Below are 16,825 nucleotides of genomic sequence, written 5' to 3'. Positions count from 1 at the left end.
CAACATTATATAACATATATATTATATTATAATGAAAAAGTAAAGCACATTCAGTACTTCATAGTATATCATTTCACATTAGAAGATGTGCTGCACTTATATGGGCTGTAAGTTGAATTGAAATAGAGAAATTAAAATGAAAGGCACGAGAAATGACTGTTCATTAGGGTTTTATTTTTGGAGGCAAATCAATGAATATAGTATGTACTTTATACAGTATATGTGGAGCACATCTCTACAGTTTCATAATGTAAACAATCTCTGAAGAGAAATGTATTCAGTTTAAAAGGAAGCCATAGTCTTCTGTTTTAAACTATTTACATGAATTAAAATATAATTTATAACATCAGATACTTCCGCTTCTATGAAACTAGATTTGAACAATTCAAAAATACTGAAATGCCTTTTGTCTCCACATTCTCCAGACATGAAATCACACAAAACCAAAGAAAGAAAACACCTTAAAAGACATCCAAACTAAGTGCCGCATAAATAAAAAATAAAACCAACAAATGTAAAAATATAAAATCTCACTACAAGTATTGTTCTCGTTTGTTTTAACAAAAACTATGTTTAAAAAAAGAATCACGTGAGTTTGATAGTCATTAGATGTAAAAACACACCATTTGCCCTTTTAAGTGTTTTGTTCCGTCCGCTCACATTGATTTTTATTTGCCTGCTAAGTGCTCGTTTGACATCTTTAAAGTTTTTTTTTTTTAATGTGTGTGTGTGTTCAAATGTTGAAATGTGACAAAGTGACATTTTTTTTTAACAATGAGAAAAATAGTACAAAAACGTAAATCAAAGTTTTAGCGGGCCATGGCGCGGCAACACAAAACAAGAAAGCCGCCATCTTTATTTGATTTTTGGTCAACTTGCCTGTCAAGTTTTTCTGGTTTTCTTGCCTTTTCCCACGTTTCCCAAATGTGGAAATGTGGAAAGTATTGCATTCTGGCGAGGGTCTTTTCCCTTTGGAAGCTGTGATTAGTATTGTTTATATATGTTATTATCATTATTATTATTATTCATATTTGGATTCATTGCCTTGAAGCTTGCCAGTAGCTCGCCCAAGTGGACAGTGTTATTATTACACTGAAATATGTGACACTGAGGAAAATGGTCAACATCAAAGTTTTCTATAAGAAAGTATATAATCATCTAGATATCTACACAAACACACAAATATATATATATATATATATATTCATATATATATGTTTATACCTTTTATAATATGGCTATTGAAAAAAGTTAGAATTGCTATGTGGAATAAACCACGTTGGATTGGAGGGCTGTTGAAGAGTAAAAGCTAAAGTGGCAGCAGCGTCGTCCCCTCCTATTGATTTTAAGGCTTGCCATGATGACACGATGCCATGGTGAATGTCTGCCATCTTAGCGGGGGATGCTGCAGAAATCCCAGCACAAATTCACACACACGTTCACTTTTTCCACACCAAGGGCTACGAAGCGCATTATTTGTGGTGTTAGTATCAAGTTTTTCTAGTTGCATTACGCTTTTTTTTGTTGTTGTTTTTTTTACATTCCTAAACACTTTGGACACTCCTGGTTTAAATCTCTTGGGCATACGACGGCCATTTTGCTGGAAAATGACATGTCCAAATAAATAACATTTACTGGGTAAGAGTAAATGAAGATTCTTCAGTGAGTTCTCGCAGTAATGCGGAATGCCACTTGTACTAATGGAAGGGCTAAGTGATAGCTTTCAAACGGTGCCAGATTTGTCTCATTACTCTTTTGTTTTTTTAAATCATTCATGACATATGCCGGTCTTACTCGTTTCCCGAATTCCGACAGTTCCCAATGAAGTGCTCATGGTTTGAATGATCTCAAGTTTCTCTAAAATTGGTTTTGTTGAGCTTTTAGTTGTTGTTCTTCCGTTGGCGTGGATGTACAGCATGTGTATGGAAGAAAGAAAGCTGCATTCTGACTGATGGCCAGGTGTGGTGCTATAACACACAAGTCGTGATCATCCGCGTGTTGGCGATACTTCCGAGTAAAAGCACTTCCTGGTTTTGGACACGCTCCTTTTAGCTGGCTGGGATTTCTTCAGCGTCACGGCTAACGGCGCCACAACTTGCTTCGCCTCCTGCAATCCTTTGCTAGCTAGCGTCACGGCGACATCGACGCGTGGCGATACATTGGATATGTCGACGTCGCCGCGTCGCTACGTCATGTGCACAAGATGACGTGGTTATTTTGTTTGTACACGTGTTCGCCGCACCACATTCTTCCTGTTTGCGCATACAGCGGCGCTGTACGTCTTTCATTATTACAGACTACAGGGGTGTCCAAGCTCGATCCCAAAAAACAAAGGGATTCGGGGTGGGGGTGGGAGGGCACTTTGATGTATTTTGTGCATTAAAAATGCTAAAACCAATCCAATCTTGTCAATAACATGCTCATGAATCATTCATGGATTTTAACTCTGCAACACGCCGAGGGCCAATAAAAATGGACCAAAAATGTCCCCCAGGACGCACTTTGGACACCCCTGACATATTGCATCTCAAATTGCTTCTTAAGAACACAGAAGGACAAGGAAAAAACAATTTAAAAACATATTCCCCCGAGAGAGCAAAGAAAGACAACCTTCTAGCGTGATCGTCCAAAGCAGGGTTTCCCAAACTCTTTGAAGTGGAAAATGTTGCGAATGAAAATCTGCTTTGCAATTCTGCTTTGACGTATTTGAGTACATTTGGTTCTTGGGCATGATCTATATCTCTCTCTTGATCAAGCTCGGGAACCCGGGATGGACTTTCACTGTTTTTAATAGGACTCTGCGTGTTCCCTTGGCGTCCGGCCGCCTGCCCGCCTGCCACCGCGTACAAAACAAAAGACACGATATAGCTTACAAGGAGGCATAGTGCTATGTACACGTTATATATCTGTTTGGAATATGTAAACCAGCGTTTAGTAGTATACATACTAAGCACAAACAGGCATTCAGTTTGTTTCGCTCGTCCGTCAGTATGTATAGCACTAAATTGCTTTTTGGGCTTTCTTTCGCTCTTTCCTATGCATTTTGGAAACACTGAATAAGGCGCGTTTGTACTTAGTGTGCGTTCCTAATAAAGTCAAAGGAGAGTGATGTAAACATTCAATGTGTGTGTGTGTGTGTGTTTGTGTGTGTGCGCGTGTTGATTAGATAGACAAGTGGGAGGGGCCTCCAACCCGCACAGGTCCTATTGGGCGAGGAGAGGAGGCGGGAGTAGAGTTGTGAGCCCCCGACCCCTCCTCGTTTAGTGTCCGACAAGAAGACGAAGACACCAAGACAGACACGAGGACGGCAACACAGAGGACACGCTTACGGGGGAGGACAGAGACATGCACCCCCTCCCCCCGCACTGAGTATGGGGCGGGGTCCACCACCATGAGGACGACGGCGAGAGCATCGGCGCATGGATGTGAGGTAGAGATGCTCAGCTGACACCTCCTGATTCTTTACCCACTAAGCCCCACCCCCCTCGCTCCTTTGCCTGGATATCGGATGCCCCCTCCCCACCTTGTCACAGCGCCCCTGACTGGCCGCGTATGAAAGCTCGTCGGTCTTTGGGCGGGCCACCGATGGGGAAAGACGCTGCTTACATTCAGAATGACAAATACATTCCAATTGGACCAAAGGGAGTCACTTTGGGGTGGGGTGGGGGGGTGTCAGGTGAGGGAGGGGCGTGGTCTCTCTCGTATGGCTGTCACCGCTTCTCCCCATCAGAGCGCCGCAGGCTGCAGTCCAAATGTAAACAATAACTGTTGCATGGGCGGAGTGTTGCCAGGCTGCAGCCTCCAAGGGACGCACGGTCACCTGACCCCAGCAGAGAGCAACCCCCTCCGCCCCGGAAGTGGGAATGGATCACGCCAATATTGATTTCTTTGGGATGAAATGAAATTTCATCCCAAAGAAATCTAACATTGGTCAGTCTTATTTTGCCTGTTTTTTTTTTAAAGCATAGAGTTGATGCCCGCCTATTAGGCACTTTACCACTCAAGTTCTTTTTATGCCTTTTGTTTATTGCTGTTTTTTTATTGTTTCTTCTCTTCTGTTATGTTGAATGCTATTGTTACTGTACTTAACATCAACCTGCCCTCAGGTACTAAAGATGGATCTTGCATTTGAACATGGAAATGTTGATCAATATGCACTGTTCCTGTCTTTCTTCAATAAACACATTACAAATTCACGGTTTGGCATATTTGCAGATTTTTCTCTTTTAAAATGTGAATAAATCTTATTTTTTTAATGGTAACTTAAGTAGAAAGTGGTTTGATGGCGCTATCCGCAGAGTGGAAAATGAGTCCTGCAGCTATGAATCCAGTCAAAGTCAATTCACTCAACATTTTCCAGCAGGAAAATGCTTTGACAAGATGTGACGTTGTGTAACTTCATTTTTCTTTAAGTACATCATGCCTCTAATTGTTTCTTAGTGTGTACAACTGCATTTAAAATGTGCTTCATAAATGTGATAGGCTTACAGTATATCGGGTTTAGAGTATCAAAAAAAAGCATTTTTAGGGCTTTTTTGTGTTTATTCGCCATTTGTGGGGGAGCTACCGTATTTGTAACATTGCAAACATGTTGCACTTACGTATGCTAAACGTCATAAACTGCATGATAAATTGTGATAAATGGTAAAACGGCTCGACATGAGGCTCAAACTTTGAGGATTCCCTTTAAACAAGTCACATTCTGAATCAGCAGAGGGCCGCACATCACCAGGAAGTTGGGCATTCAATCATATTTCAAGGGAGAGAAAGCAGCTTATTATTTTAGCGTGGGCTAACTCCCAATTAAAAGAGTGTTACTTCAATTCCCACTTTGTTCTCCTATGAATACATATATGTTGTTGCATTTTCGCTAGCAATGCTTAGCTTGGGCCGCACGGTGGCCTAGTGGTTAGCATATTGGCCAAACAGTCAGGAGATTGGAAAGATCTGGGTCCGAATCTCCGTCAGGCATCTCTGTGTGGAGTTTGCATGTTCTCCCCGTGCGTGCGTGGGTTTTCTCCAGGTACTCCGGTTTCCTCCCACATTCCAAAAAATGCATGATAATGCAGGTTAATTGGCGACTTTAAAATTGTGAGTGTGAATGATTGTTTGTCTGGTGACCAGTCCAGGGTGTACCCCGCCTCTCGTGTGAAGTCAGCTGGGATAGGCTCCAGCATACCCGCCTCCCTAATGAGGCTAAGCGGCATAGAAGATGGATGGATGCTTAGCTTGCTAAGTCAGGCTAGCTTCCTTATTGCATTAGTTCAACTAGTTTTGGAAGTGAAACATTCCCACATTCCAGTCAGGGTCTTTCTGTTGCAAACATGACAAGCAGCAGCCAGTAGGGGGCGCCTCAATAACAGCACGGTACAAGATTATTAGCGTCAGTGGGGCGTGTTAAAGAGGAGGCAAGCGGAAAGCTCCCGACAGTGCATAGATCAAATCAAGGAAGCACTACAAATACAAAAAAGAAAAAACAAAGTTTTTTTCTTCTTCATTTTAGAATTGTAAACTTTATCAACCGATTACACTGAACGTTATATTCTTTGTCCGAAACACACACACACACGACAATTCTTAAAATTGAAACATCCAACAAAGCGGGTATTTTTATTTTTTTTGGGTATTATTATCGTTGTTTTGTTATTTTTTTAAATGCGGTTACACAACCAGTCACATTTACGCCGATTGCAGTTTCGACCCCCACCCACCCCCCGCACGAGCGCGATCCGGAAAAGGGAAGTTATTTTTTCCGCTATTTTCTTTTCACCAAACAAAGAGAACAGAGAACACACACAAAGAACGCACGCACGCGCAGAAAAACACACCACGAGGACCGACGGACGCAACATTAGCAAGGCTTTGCTACGGAGGTCTCTCAGGCCCGCCGGCCCGTCCACCCACCCGCCGCCGGGCGCTGATGTCACCAACACAGACAGGAAGCAGCTTTGTGGCATTAAAATTCAAAAGTTCTATTCCTGTCATTGTCTCTCCTCCGTGGTGAGCAGAATTCTCCGGCCGTTTAAATAAAAACAAAAAATCAAGGTTCTTCTCGTTGCGTTATTCCAATGGTAAAAATGTAAACATCTTTGCGAGGTCGCCTTGCACGGAGGTACCAGGAGGCGTGTCTTGAGGGCGGAGCCTGTTGACTGCAGTGTTACTAAGGCTGGACTGTCAGCGGTGCAGAGACTTCTGGGCCTCCTTCAGCAGAGTGTCAAAGTCCAGGGCGTCGTACTTGCTCTTGATGGGTCCTGGACCCGCCTCGTCTGAAAGTGGACAGGTGGGAGGGGCCTAATGTTAGCCTTACGTACAGAAAGTCCAAATAACTTCTATTCACAAACTGCAAATTACAATAGGACAACAAATTCTCCAAATTCTCCAAAGTCAAACGCACCAAATTGAACTTCTTTTTACACTTACACAGTAATCCCTCTTCAAATTTCGAGCCTTCACTCTATCACGATTTTTCAAACATATATTAATTAATAAATCATGCTGTTTCGTGGTTGAATAGGGCCTATTATTTGTAAAAATGTGCATATTTCAGTCCATTTGACATATTTTTTGCCTAAATGAACCTTTTTCAAGCATGAAAATAGCTAAATGAACTAAATTACAAATGTAAGACATTCATATGATGCATTCAAAGACGTTGGGATATGTAGTATTTGACACTGGTCATTAGGTGTCAGTAATGTTACACTGATGAGACAATAGCCAGGAAATGCTGTACAGAACCCGAAAGTAAAAAAGGAACAACAAGGAACTCACATTGCTCATGTTTGAGTCTATATTATGTCTTATTTATGTCTAAGATGTCTTATTTTCTCTTATTATGTCTACTATTTTGGGCAACAGGAGTGTAAAGGTGACTATGGGGTGTTATTTCATGTCTAGAGAGCTCTAATCATGTTAAAAACTGTTTTACAAGTTCGTAAACAGGATTTCTATGCTCTAACTAAAAATATTCAGTTTATAAATAAGGACACCTACTTTGCAGAAATTCACTTATGACGGTCGGGTCTGGAACCAATTAACCACAATAAATGAGGGATTACTGTGTATAACATTTACTACAAGAGTCGTGGTTACCAAGGTCAATGTAGCGCTTCCTCGTCAGTCTGCGCAGGCTCGCAGGCGCGCTCTGGAAAACATTGTCACGTTCCCTCCGGTGTCTCTGAATCCCGGACTGGCGGATCTTTATGACCCCACAGCGCTCCCTGCAGTCACACGGTGGAATTAACACGTGTCAGAAGAACTAGGGCTGATGAGGGAAACTTGAAAAGTTAGGAGTTGGCTGAAGCGGCTTACTCGTTGCAGATGATGACTTTGCAGTCCTCCGCTTTGCCAAAGACCTGAAAGCGCTTCCTCAACATGTTCTGGGTCATGCTGCTGGGCAGGTTGTGGATGTAAAACACCTGGCAGTTCTCCTGGCAACAAGGAAACCATGGCAACAGTCAGGACAAAGGACACTGTGGAGTGCAGATGGACGTGGGAGGCTGAAGGAGTGTCGAGGTGAGCTTATCACGCAGAGACGGCGTCTCAACATACGCAACACAACAACAGCACAGCGAGCGAGGAGCTCGAGAACACTCTGTACCTCGTCAGATTTGGCTCTGCTCCGCTGCTCGTCGTCGGGGCAGATCTCCGAGTTTTCACTGAAAGGAGAAAAGACGAGGACGGAGGGGGGAGGACAGGAGGAAAGGACAAAAAAAACTGCAGCGTGAGGCAGGTGAGAACAGAGAGAACAGAGCTGCAGCAGCTGGAGGCTCTTTTGCTTGGCTCTGCTCTTCATCCTGACAGCATTAAAAGCTGCTTTCATCATTGCTTTACATTTTTGTCTCCCTTTTCAAACATTAGCACCTGAACCACACCTGAGCTACCAACCAGCCCATAAAGGAATATAAAAGAATAGAGCAGGGGTGCTCACACTTTTTCAGCCTGCGAGCTACTTTTAAAATGACCAAGTCCCAAAGATGTACCTCCTACTATAAATACAGAAAATATATATTTATTGTCTTGATAAATATTTATGTACATTGTCCATGTATACCAGGGTGCACTCACTTTTTCAGCATGAGTCGACAGTCGACATGAGTCGACAGCACAAGTCGACATGATCTCTCTCTTACTATAAAACATGTATAAAATCTAACCGATTAACTTTTGAACTACTATACTAAATACGAATGATTAATATGTCACATTCACATTCTTAATCCAAGTAACTGATATCATTCACACGTAATTCACAACTCAATTCAATATGGATAAGATAATTACACATCATTCCTCAATAGTTGTGTACATAACCTGTGTACCGGTAATATGTCCATCAAAATAGCTACGTAGCGTTCATTAGACACACGATGCCTGTATTACGTCCAATTGGCGTTTGCTATCAAACATTATCGATATATGAGAAATTGAAATCATTATGCAAAAGACAATGCAGCCGAAGTCAAGGCAACATATTTGAAAAGGTTTCAGCAACAGGCACATTTTCCAATTCATCACGAAACAATAGTTTAAGAAACGGAAGCGTAGAAACATGCATGTCTCCAGTGGAGTTCATGACGCATAGCAAAGCCCTCGAACAATTCACTTTTTTTCCTACTTAACTAGCAGCTACAAGTGAACGAGAAATTTTGTTACAGATATACTGTAGGCATCTTACCGCTCAGTTAGTTCATCCGTAATTGGAATAATACAGTTGAAAGTTGCATCTCTGTGTGTTGTTTGAGACGTGATGTTCACCATTGCCGCGGGGGAGCAAGGGAGAATCAGGAGGGGAGCTTAATGTCAGCTGACTGATGTCATAGGACATCTACAAAGTGACGTTTATAAGATGGACCCAAACTACCTTTGCGATCGACCGGTAGCTCGCGATCGACGTATTGTGCACCCCTGGAATAGAGTCTAGTTGCTATACCTTGTGGTGAAACTGGTGAACTGCAGTTTCAGCAACTATAAATAAACAGTTTGACCCTGGAACAGATCATTTCTATGATAGCATGACACGCCAACTGTGGTCATGAGGTCACGGTGGTACGTTTACCTAGAGTCGGTCTTGCTGGCGGGGGAGTCAGGACACAGATGGAGAGTCGGTGAGGGCGAGCGGGATCCAGACGAGCGCTCTGCCTCCTCCTCGGAGGTCGGTGGGGTGATGTCCGATGACTGGTGGTCAGGTGGCGGCGGCGGCGATGACGTCACCACAGTCTGCTGCTGCTCCTGAGGCTCTGTGTCGTCTGACCTCTCGCCACTCTCTTTCCCATTTACCTCCACCGGTACCGGCTCGCCCGCTTTGGGTTCCCCGTGCACCTGTAGCATGGCGCCCAGCATGGCGATGCTTCGCTTGCGGCTCTCCCCGAGGCTCAGAGCGCAGTAGTCGTGGTCGCCAAAGTTGCGACAGGCGTCGCTGTCGCCGGCCTGGCCCATGCGGCGCAGCTGGGCGTAGAGCTCCGTCTGCTCTGGAAGCTTTCGCTGGTGAGCGCGGCTTAGCCAGGAGCCTTTGACGCCGCCATGGGTGCTCGCAGAAGAGTGGACGGATTCACCGCCTGCTTCGCCGCCGTCGCCATTGCCACCCTTTGCTGCCTCTGCTGGCTTGAAGAGTTCGTCCTCCACGGGTTTGTGGGGCGGCGTGGTGGGTGGGGTCAGACCTACAGATCATAAAGGAGAGAACTCTTAAGGACTTCTAGATTGTTGAATGGGAGCAGCCATGATAATTTACCTGCAGTTCCACAGAGGTCCACACTCAGCGTCTGCTCGAAGCTCTTACTGCTGAACTCTCTTCAGTCATGAGAAAGAGGAAAGCAGACATGTAAGATGGCTGTGTCATGTTGGATTGTGTTGCAAGTCACTCAGTATGCACTAACATATTCAAAAAAAGACTTTTGGCTGATAAGTTTGTCCCCGTGTGTGCTGCTGGTGTGTCTCAGCCCGCTTCATTTCTTATCACTGCCGCCATATGCAGCCACCGTCCTCGCCGTCATTCTTCTCTGCTCTATTTTTGGAGCGCTCGGGTCCGTCGCACCGGTTGGGAGCGGTGCCGAGTGGATTGGCTTGAGGCGGAACATTACTTAGCCTCCCTAGCCAACGCGGGAATAGATAAATACATAAATAAATAAGAAAACAGTGGGCACTTGAAAAGGCAGCTTAATGTGAAGGATGGAGCCACGCCAGCAGCGTGTAGAGGAAAACCACTCTTTGGCTTTGTGACCGGACCGAGCTGGACACGTTCCAGGAATGGAGGCGGGACGGCTGCGAGGTTAATGTGGAAAAGCGGCGAGGACGCTCAGTCTGCCGCTGATTACAATCGGAATAAAGCAGCCCACATCTGATTCATTTGGTATCTGAGAATGTAATCTGGTTGGGGTTAGAAATGACAACCTGGCAAACGGATGTGCATTAAAAACAGAACACAACAACCTTGTCATCATACATTAAATATTGTTATTATATTATATTCCTGTTTTAATGTGTTCACCTGCACCTGCTGTAATTAACACTGCACTAACTTTACTGACCGTGACAAGGCCACGGCGGCCATCTTGGTTTATGTAGCATAAAAATGATTACAGCCGCCAACACAACACTAAGACCCTTTAAGCACAGTTATAATATCCACATTGTTAAATTAATACTTCTCTGGTTATCTCTATATGTGACATTGAGTAGTGTTTCTCTATAAAGATATATAAAGACGATGTGCCGCTAAGATAATGGTGCTAATGCTACGGCTACCAATCAGGAGCTTTGACTGGTTCGTTCTAATTAATGCTAGTGAAGGCATAATGTTTAGTTTGTATTCATTTGACAAAGTGGTTATTGTTTTTTGTGTTTTCGTGTTGTGTTGGCTGCTGTATCAATGTTATGTGACACTGCGTAGTCTTATAAAGATATACAACTATATACAGTATGACTGGCTTATCATAGCTAATGGTAGTGAAGAAGTACTGTTTAGTTTAGTTTAATTTATTAGGCTCTATTAGCTTAGCATAGCTTTACCTATTCTTCTTGGGGTCCACAGTAATGTTGTCATTGCACTAATTATTAAAAAACATACTACATGTAAGTGTCAGTGTGATGATAAATAAACTAGTCATGCTTCTGCTCTCACTTTGGTGACAAGCTGTCGGCTTCTGCTGTGTTCCAAGTGACGACAAGCACGGAATACAAATATATAAAAAAAAAAAAACAAGAAAAAAAAAACAACTCTACTGCAGGATGCATGGAAAATGTTTGCCAAGAGCATGACAGCCATGACAAAGAACGTTCGGCGTGTAGATTCTCACCCTGTGGACTTGTTGGCGTTCAGAGGCAGACACAGGCAAGCTCGCTTTTCTGTCAACAAAAAAAATTCAAGTCAACTTGAGCGTTAAATTAGATCCTCGCTCAGAAGACGACTGATGGACACGAGTGTGGGCGGCAGTCCTCTTCACGCGTGACTCACATCTTCATCAAGAGTCAGTGTAATAACAAGTCACATTCACGCAACCAGTCCTTTTCTGTTCATTTTTTGCTAACTTCATACTGAAGGTGTACAGTAATCCCTTGTTTATCGCAGTTAATTGGTTCCAGACTCAACCACGATAAGTGGTAGTAGTATTCAACACGTTTGATTTTTATGAATTAATAAATGTTTGAAAAAACATGACAGAGTGAAGACGCAAAATCTGAACCACGATGTGGCGAGGGACGACCGCACAGTGGATCCCCGCACATTTGCGACCCTGCAAGTTTGTGCATTTTGGTCAAATTGGTATTTTTTTACGCAGGAAATGCATCTCATTCACCCTGCTCATTTATAAATACATGATAATACAGGTAAACATTACAGCATGCATGTACCAGCCCGCGATGTTTATCTCTTTATGCTTTGCTCTTTATCTGTTTTTTCACCAAGTGTTGAGATGACACACTTTTTTCTTGGGTCCTTGAACGCATCATAGTTGTAGTATGTGACTTATTTATAACTTTCTTGCCAGCTTAATAAATCCATCTGTTCATCAATTATCTTGCATAATCATTCATTTGTGGTGAGTAGCTTTACATTTTATACTTCAAAATGCGAAGAATGTCAGAAGCTGGTAAGCCTGGAATGGAACACCCACGAAAGAGGGGATCTACTGTACCGCAAAATCAGTCTAATGTATAACAGATTTTTCCTCCATTCGCCATTGCTGTTGTTGTGTCTTTTCCCTAAATTGCTTTCTTCAGGCTTCTGACTGGCTGAAATAAACGACTGGCTGCTGAGTGCTCATCCATTTTTTGATTTCCGTGCATGAAAAGTACTATAGGAAAGTTTTGGACAGGAAATGACTCAGGAAGTGACACGGGACGTGGTCTCACCGATGTGACAGCAGGTTTTGGTCGCCTCGCCTTGCGCTGGCTTCTCCGTCTGCGTCTCAGTCGTGGTCCCCCCTCCGGCCTGTGTCGGCGAGAGCTTGGCCCCTGCCTGGATGTCCTCCCGCTCCTCCTTTCTGTCGCTCTCCCTCGCCCGCTCAGCCCGCAGCCTCTTGGCGAAGCGGCTGGGGAAGGAGGCGAGACGTCTGGAGCGGCGCACTGAGAAGGAGCTACTGACCTCAGCCGGGTCCCCGGGGAGTTGTGGTGCCTCAGAGTTTCTCCTCTCGGGGGAGGAGGAGTCTTTACAAAGCTCTGGTTTAGCGGGGGCGGAGCTGGGTGAGTGGGCGGGGGCTCCCCCTCCTCGGGTGTACGGCGGGCTATGCAGTCTGTAAGGCTTGCTCACGTCAAAGGAGCTGCTCTGCTGCAGGAGATCACGGAGAAGCGAGTTGGTCTTCATCTCTCGCCGCCTCACAAAGGGAAGCCTCCTGGGGACGCCCCCTGACCCGGTGACACCCCCACTATTCGCCGGGCAGGCCACCATGACCACCCGGCTGTGAGAGTTTGTGACAGGCAGGCGGGGGGCGTCGGGTCGAGCCCGAGGCCTGGGTGGGTCCTTGCGGTCCAGACCCTGCTGCTTGCGTACGGGCATGCAGTATGTGTGCATGTAGGTGATCAGCGCCACCACAGAATGGAGTTCTTTCTCAGAGCTGAACTGAGGTTTGACCGGCTCGGCGGGGGTGGCGACGCCTTCCGCCTCGCTGCCGGAAGACTCCTCCTCTTCCTCTTCATCATCCTCCTCTGACTCGCTGTCCTCGTCTTCCTCATCCTCCTCCGTGTCGGCCGCTCGGGGCTCCTCAGCGTTGCGGGCGGTGGTGAGGTGGCGGTGGAGCTCGGTGCACAGGCGGCTCGCTGGACGAACCGCTCGGGGCTTCCGCTCCAGGGAGAGGTCCATCTGAGGGCGGAGACACGGCGTTTAATTGAGTGTGGGTCGCTACAAAGACATACTGTAAATCCATTGCTGCTTAAACCATCAAGCCACCAGAAAAGTCAAAAAAATATATATATTTATTATTAGGGCTGTCAATGGATTCAAATATTTAATCGTAATTCATCACAGATAGAAGGTTATATATATAATAAGTGTGCCTTTGAAAAAGACTGGATCAGATGTTTGCTTTATGTAAATTTTTGTTTATCAAAAATTCATTTTTTTCTAAACAGCTGAACACAAAGTGGACCTCTGTGTATAAAAAACAAACCCAATGTACAACAAGTAGACATCGGTAAGGTAATCTGTCCATCATTCAAATATCATTCTCTTCAAGCAAATAATCTCACAACATAAAATTGGGACTACATTACAAATAAAGGTTTGTAAAAACACCCACCAACTAAGTGAAATGAAAAGAGAGTGTTAGAGTGTTAAATATTGACACCAACAAAAAATAAAGTGCTCAAGAACAGTCAGTAGTTAACTAGGACTGCGGCCAAATACTGTAGTGCAGTCAGGCTATAGTTTATACTTAGGCTCACGGCGACAGTGGATGCTTTGGTCTTGTTGGGAGCGCCATCGGCCGGGGCTCTGAGGCTAGGCGTGCAATTCAGGCTGCCCTTTGTCAATTTTTGCTCGGTGTTCATTCCCCCTTGTGGCCTAGCATCAGCTGCGGCGTCGCTGCATCTTCTCAAATGACATTGTGGTCCGAGGGTCAAGTGCATGCTAATTGCGCGTAAAAAAAAATGGGTGGCGTTAAAGAGAATCTATTACCTCGTTATTATTGCTTTAACTTTGACAACCCTATTTAATTATATATCATATATAGCATATTAAATATATATTTAACACAGAGCTTTGTGTTATTAGTGCTATTATTACATTTCAGATTTTTCTCTTTCCATTGTGACTTTTTGCTCTCTTTTTCTCATTTTTTACAGTTTGTTTTGTTTTATTTTATTTCTACAATGTGTTGCGGGTCAATGAAAAAATGTGCTGCAGGCCGCACTTTGGACACCCCTGGTTTAAGAGGTTAAAAAAGACAACATGCTGTCTCTTTAAGCTCATCTACTGAAACTGCCCTCTGCAGGTCAACACTGCTACTGGACCCTGACACAAGGGTCCATGTGTTCTCCAAGAGAGAGCTGGAGTTTAACTTCTAATTTCTTTAAGTCCAACCGCTTTAATGTGCCCACACATGCAACATGGCTGGTTGGGAGTGTGTGTGAGATGGATATCCCTGAGAAAAAGGCTCGCAGTGTTTTACAGGACAAATGATTGCCGCCACAATCAGTGAGCACAAAACTAGCGGCGGCTACTGCCGAATCACTCTTTGCCACAACGCCATGTTGTTCATCTCTGCAGGCGTCACGCCTGATGAGGTTCTGGCGTAAAATGAGACGTCTGTCTTTTGAAAGACCTTTGTTGTTCCTGACCACTGAACGCTGGGATTGAACAGCACATAAAGATGTTGCTCACGTGCTCAGTTCGGCTGTGCCCTGAATTCAAAGAAAGTGTTTCAGTACATTTACGATCATTTCTTGATGCCAGGCGAGACCGAGCCTCTCAGACTGCTATTCAGCTGAAATGCAATGATGCTAAAAGTCTGCCCAGACAGCTTTATTTAATAGGACCGCCTCAGGAATAACACAGCGCGACCATCAGTGATTGTAGGGAGGGAAGATCTCTGTGGACCTGACCAGACTTTTTCAAGCTTATTCTTTGTTGTGTTTGTGTCAATTAGTGCACATGTAACAGTCACATCAACAAGTTTGATTCCTCACCTTCACCTGGGGTCGCACAGGCCGCTGGTGCAATCCTCTGTTACTATAGCGATGCCCGTCTTTCCCCGCGGGCACGTTAGGCGGAGTCAACAGGAGCTTCTCAAGCTACCAAGAAAAGCAGAAGAAGACGAAAAAGAAGTTATTCAACTTCTGGCTGTAAGGAATTGATTATGTACATTTAAACTTATATGCATTTAAAATTAAAATTTAAAAATAAATAAATACTAGTTGTATTATTAAATAATACATATAATACAAATAAATGATTTGTCATTTAATTATTAATTTATATACTGTAACTTATTTATATTATTACACATAATAAATGTTTATTACATGAAAAAATAATTATTATATATCATAATATCATATGTATATCACATACAAATATGTTCTTATTTTTCATGTAATGTATTAATTTCAATGCAGTTTATTTATATTATTATGTATAGTATATATTTTTATTACATCAAAATAATTATTTCATTTTTAATCATTTTAAAACAATTATTTCACATATGACTAGAATTGATTTAATAATTAAACACATACTGCAGACAACTTGACATTTATCCTGACAATTCCTGTATTTCCAAGTGGCCATTTGTCAATTTGACAGAAATCACTGGAGCCAAGAAAGACGGTAGAAAGCCACCAAAATGAGACCAAAAAAACGAGCCACCAAAAAAACGACATTTCAAAGTGTGGTTTTGACGAAGGATGTGCAAAATGTTCTGTTTTTCAATGTAGGCTGTAGTGGGAACAATCCCACAGCTGTGCAAAGCTATCCTACAGTGATGCGATACCTTTAATTCACCTTTTGGGTGCGCGTGCTCCGCTGACGCGGTGGATGCTTCATGGAGCGCGAGGTTGTGTTTCTGTACATTCATCACATTTATCCATGGAGCTGACAGCTACATGACACCTTCTCATTAAATCTCTGGCCTTCGAAGCTCCCTCACTGCACTGAGGGCTACATGGACGCTACACCTTCTCCTCCACTCCACTCCACTCAACATCACTCCTACTCTCTTTTACTATTTTACACCTTTTAAGCTCACATTTGCACCCCGCACCTCTTGACATTTATCCACGTCTGATCACTCACTTTAAACCAGGAGTGTGCAAAGTGCAGCCTGGGGTTTTTATTTTTTTATTGGCCTGAGGCATATTCAATGGACAAAACTATACATGATGGCCGCAACACAACAAAGGGGGATTAGGGCTAATAGTGACTGACAAAGGTTGAAAATGCTGAATGTTGCAACAAATATCATGTTCATTCAGACAGGCAACAGAGTGTAAAGACTGGAATGCCAGGCCAGTAGTTGGCAATGCCACCCAATTCCAATGCTCTCAATTCCTGCACTTCCATAATTACATTTAGTATTTTGAGTGCACAAGTGCATTCACACTAAGAAGTGCGGCAAAACGCAGCGCACAGTTGCACTCAAAATGGTAAGTGCGACGTCCTGGACCACTGACTATCCTCAAAAGTCGCCATCCTGGCTACATAGCAGAAGGGGAGGGACTACCAAACAAAAAGTGACAGTGTAATCTTGCTTCATTTGAAAAAGGGGGTGTATTCGAGCAAGGAAAAAGTAATAAGTTAATTTTGAATTACTGTACAAACAAGAAGTGGGGAAATGTTGGCGATAATGCTCCAGTGTGTTGTTGCAATTCACCATTGAAAAGGAGAGAAGAA

General features: G+C 43.6%; 1 protein-coding gene across 1 annotated transcript in view; it reads right to left on the bottom strand.

Annotated features, from left to right (window-relative positions):
- Positions 1-160: 160 nt before the first annotated feature.
- ppargc1b (peroxisome proliferator-activated receptor gamma, coactivator 1 beta) overlaps positions 161-16,825 on the bottom strand; it is a 98,182-nt gene continuing 81,517 nt past the window's right edge. The window contains exons 4-12 of the mRNA XM_054792719.1: positions 15,121-15,225; positions 12,352-13,297; positions 11,295-11,343; positions 9,731-9,789; positions 9,059-9,659; positions 7,601-7,658; positions 7,312-7,430; positions 7,093-7,220; positions 161-6,266 (exon numbers count right to left, since the gene is read on the bottom strand). Of these exons, the coding sequence (XP_054648694.1) occupies positions 6,175-6,266; positions 7,093-7,220; positions 7,312-7,430; positions 7,601-7,658; positions 9,059-9,659; positions 9,731-9,789; positions 11,295-11,343; positions 12,352-13,297; positions 15,121-15,225 (2,157 nt within the window). The 3' untranslated portion in view covers positions 161-6,174. The remainder of the gene's footprint in view (positions 6,267-7,092; positions 7,221-7,311; positions 7,431-7,600; positions 7,659-9,058; positions 9,660-9,730; positions 9,790-11,294; positions 11,344-12,351; positions 13,298-15,120; positions 15,226-16,825) is intronic.

This window comes from Dunckerocampus dactyliophorus, chromosome 11, assembly GCF_027744805.1.
Source record: "Dunckerocampus dactyliophorus isolate RoL2022-P2 chromosome 11, RoL_Ddac_1.1, whole genome shotgun sequence".
NCBI classification, from domain to species: Eukaryota; Metazoa; Chordata; class Actinopteri; order Syngnathiformes; family Syngnathidae; genus Dunckerocampus; species Dunckerocampus dactyliophorus.
This window is presented reverse-complemented; position numbering and strand designations above follow the sequence as displayed.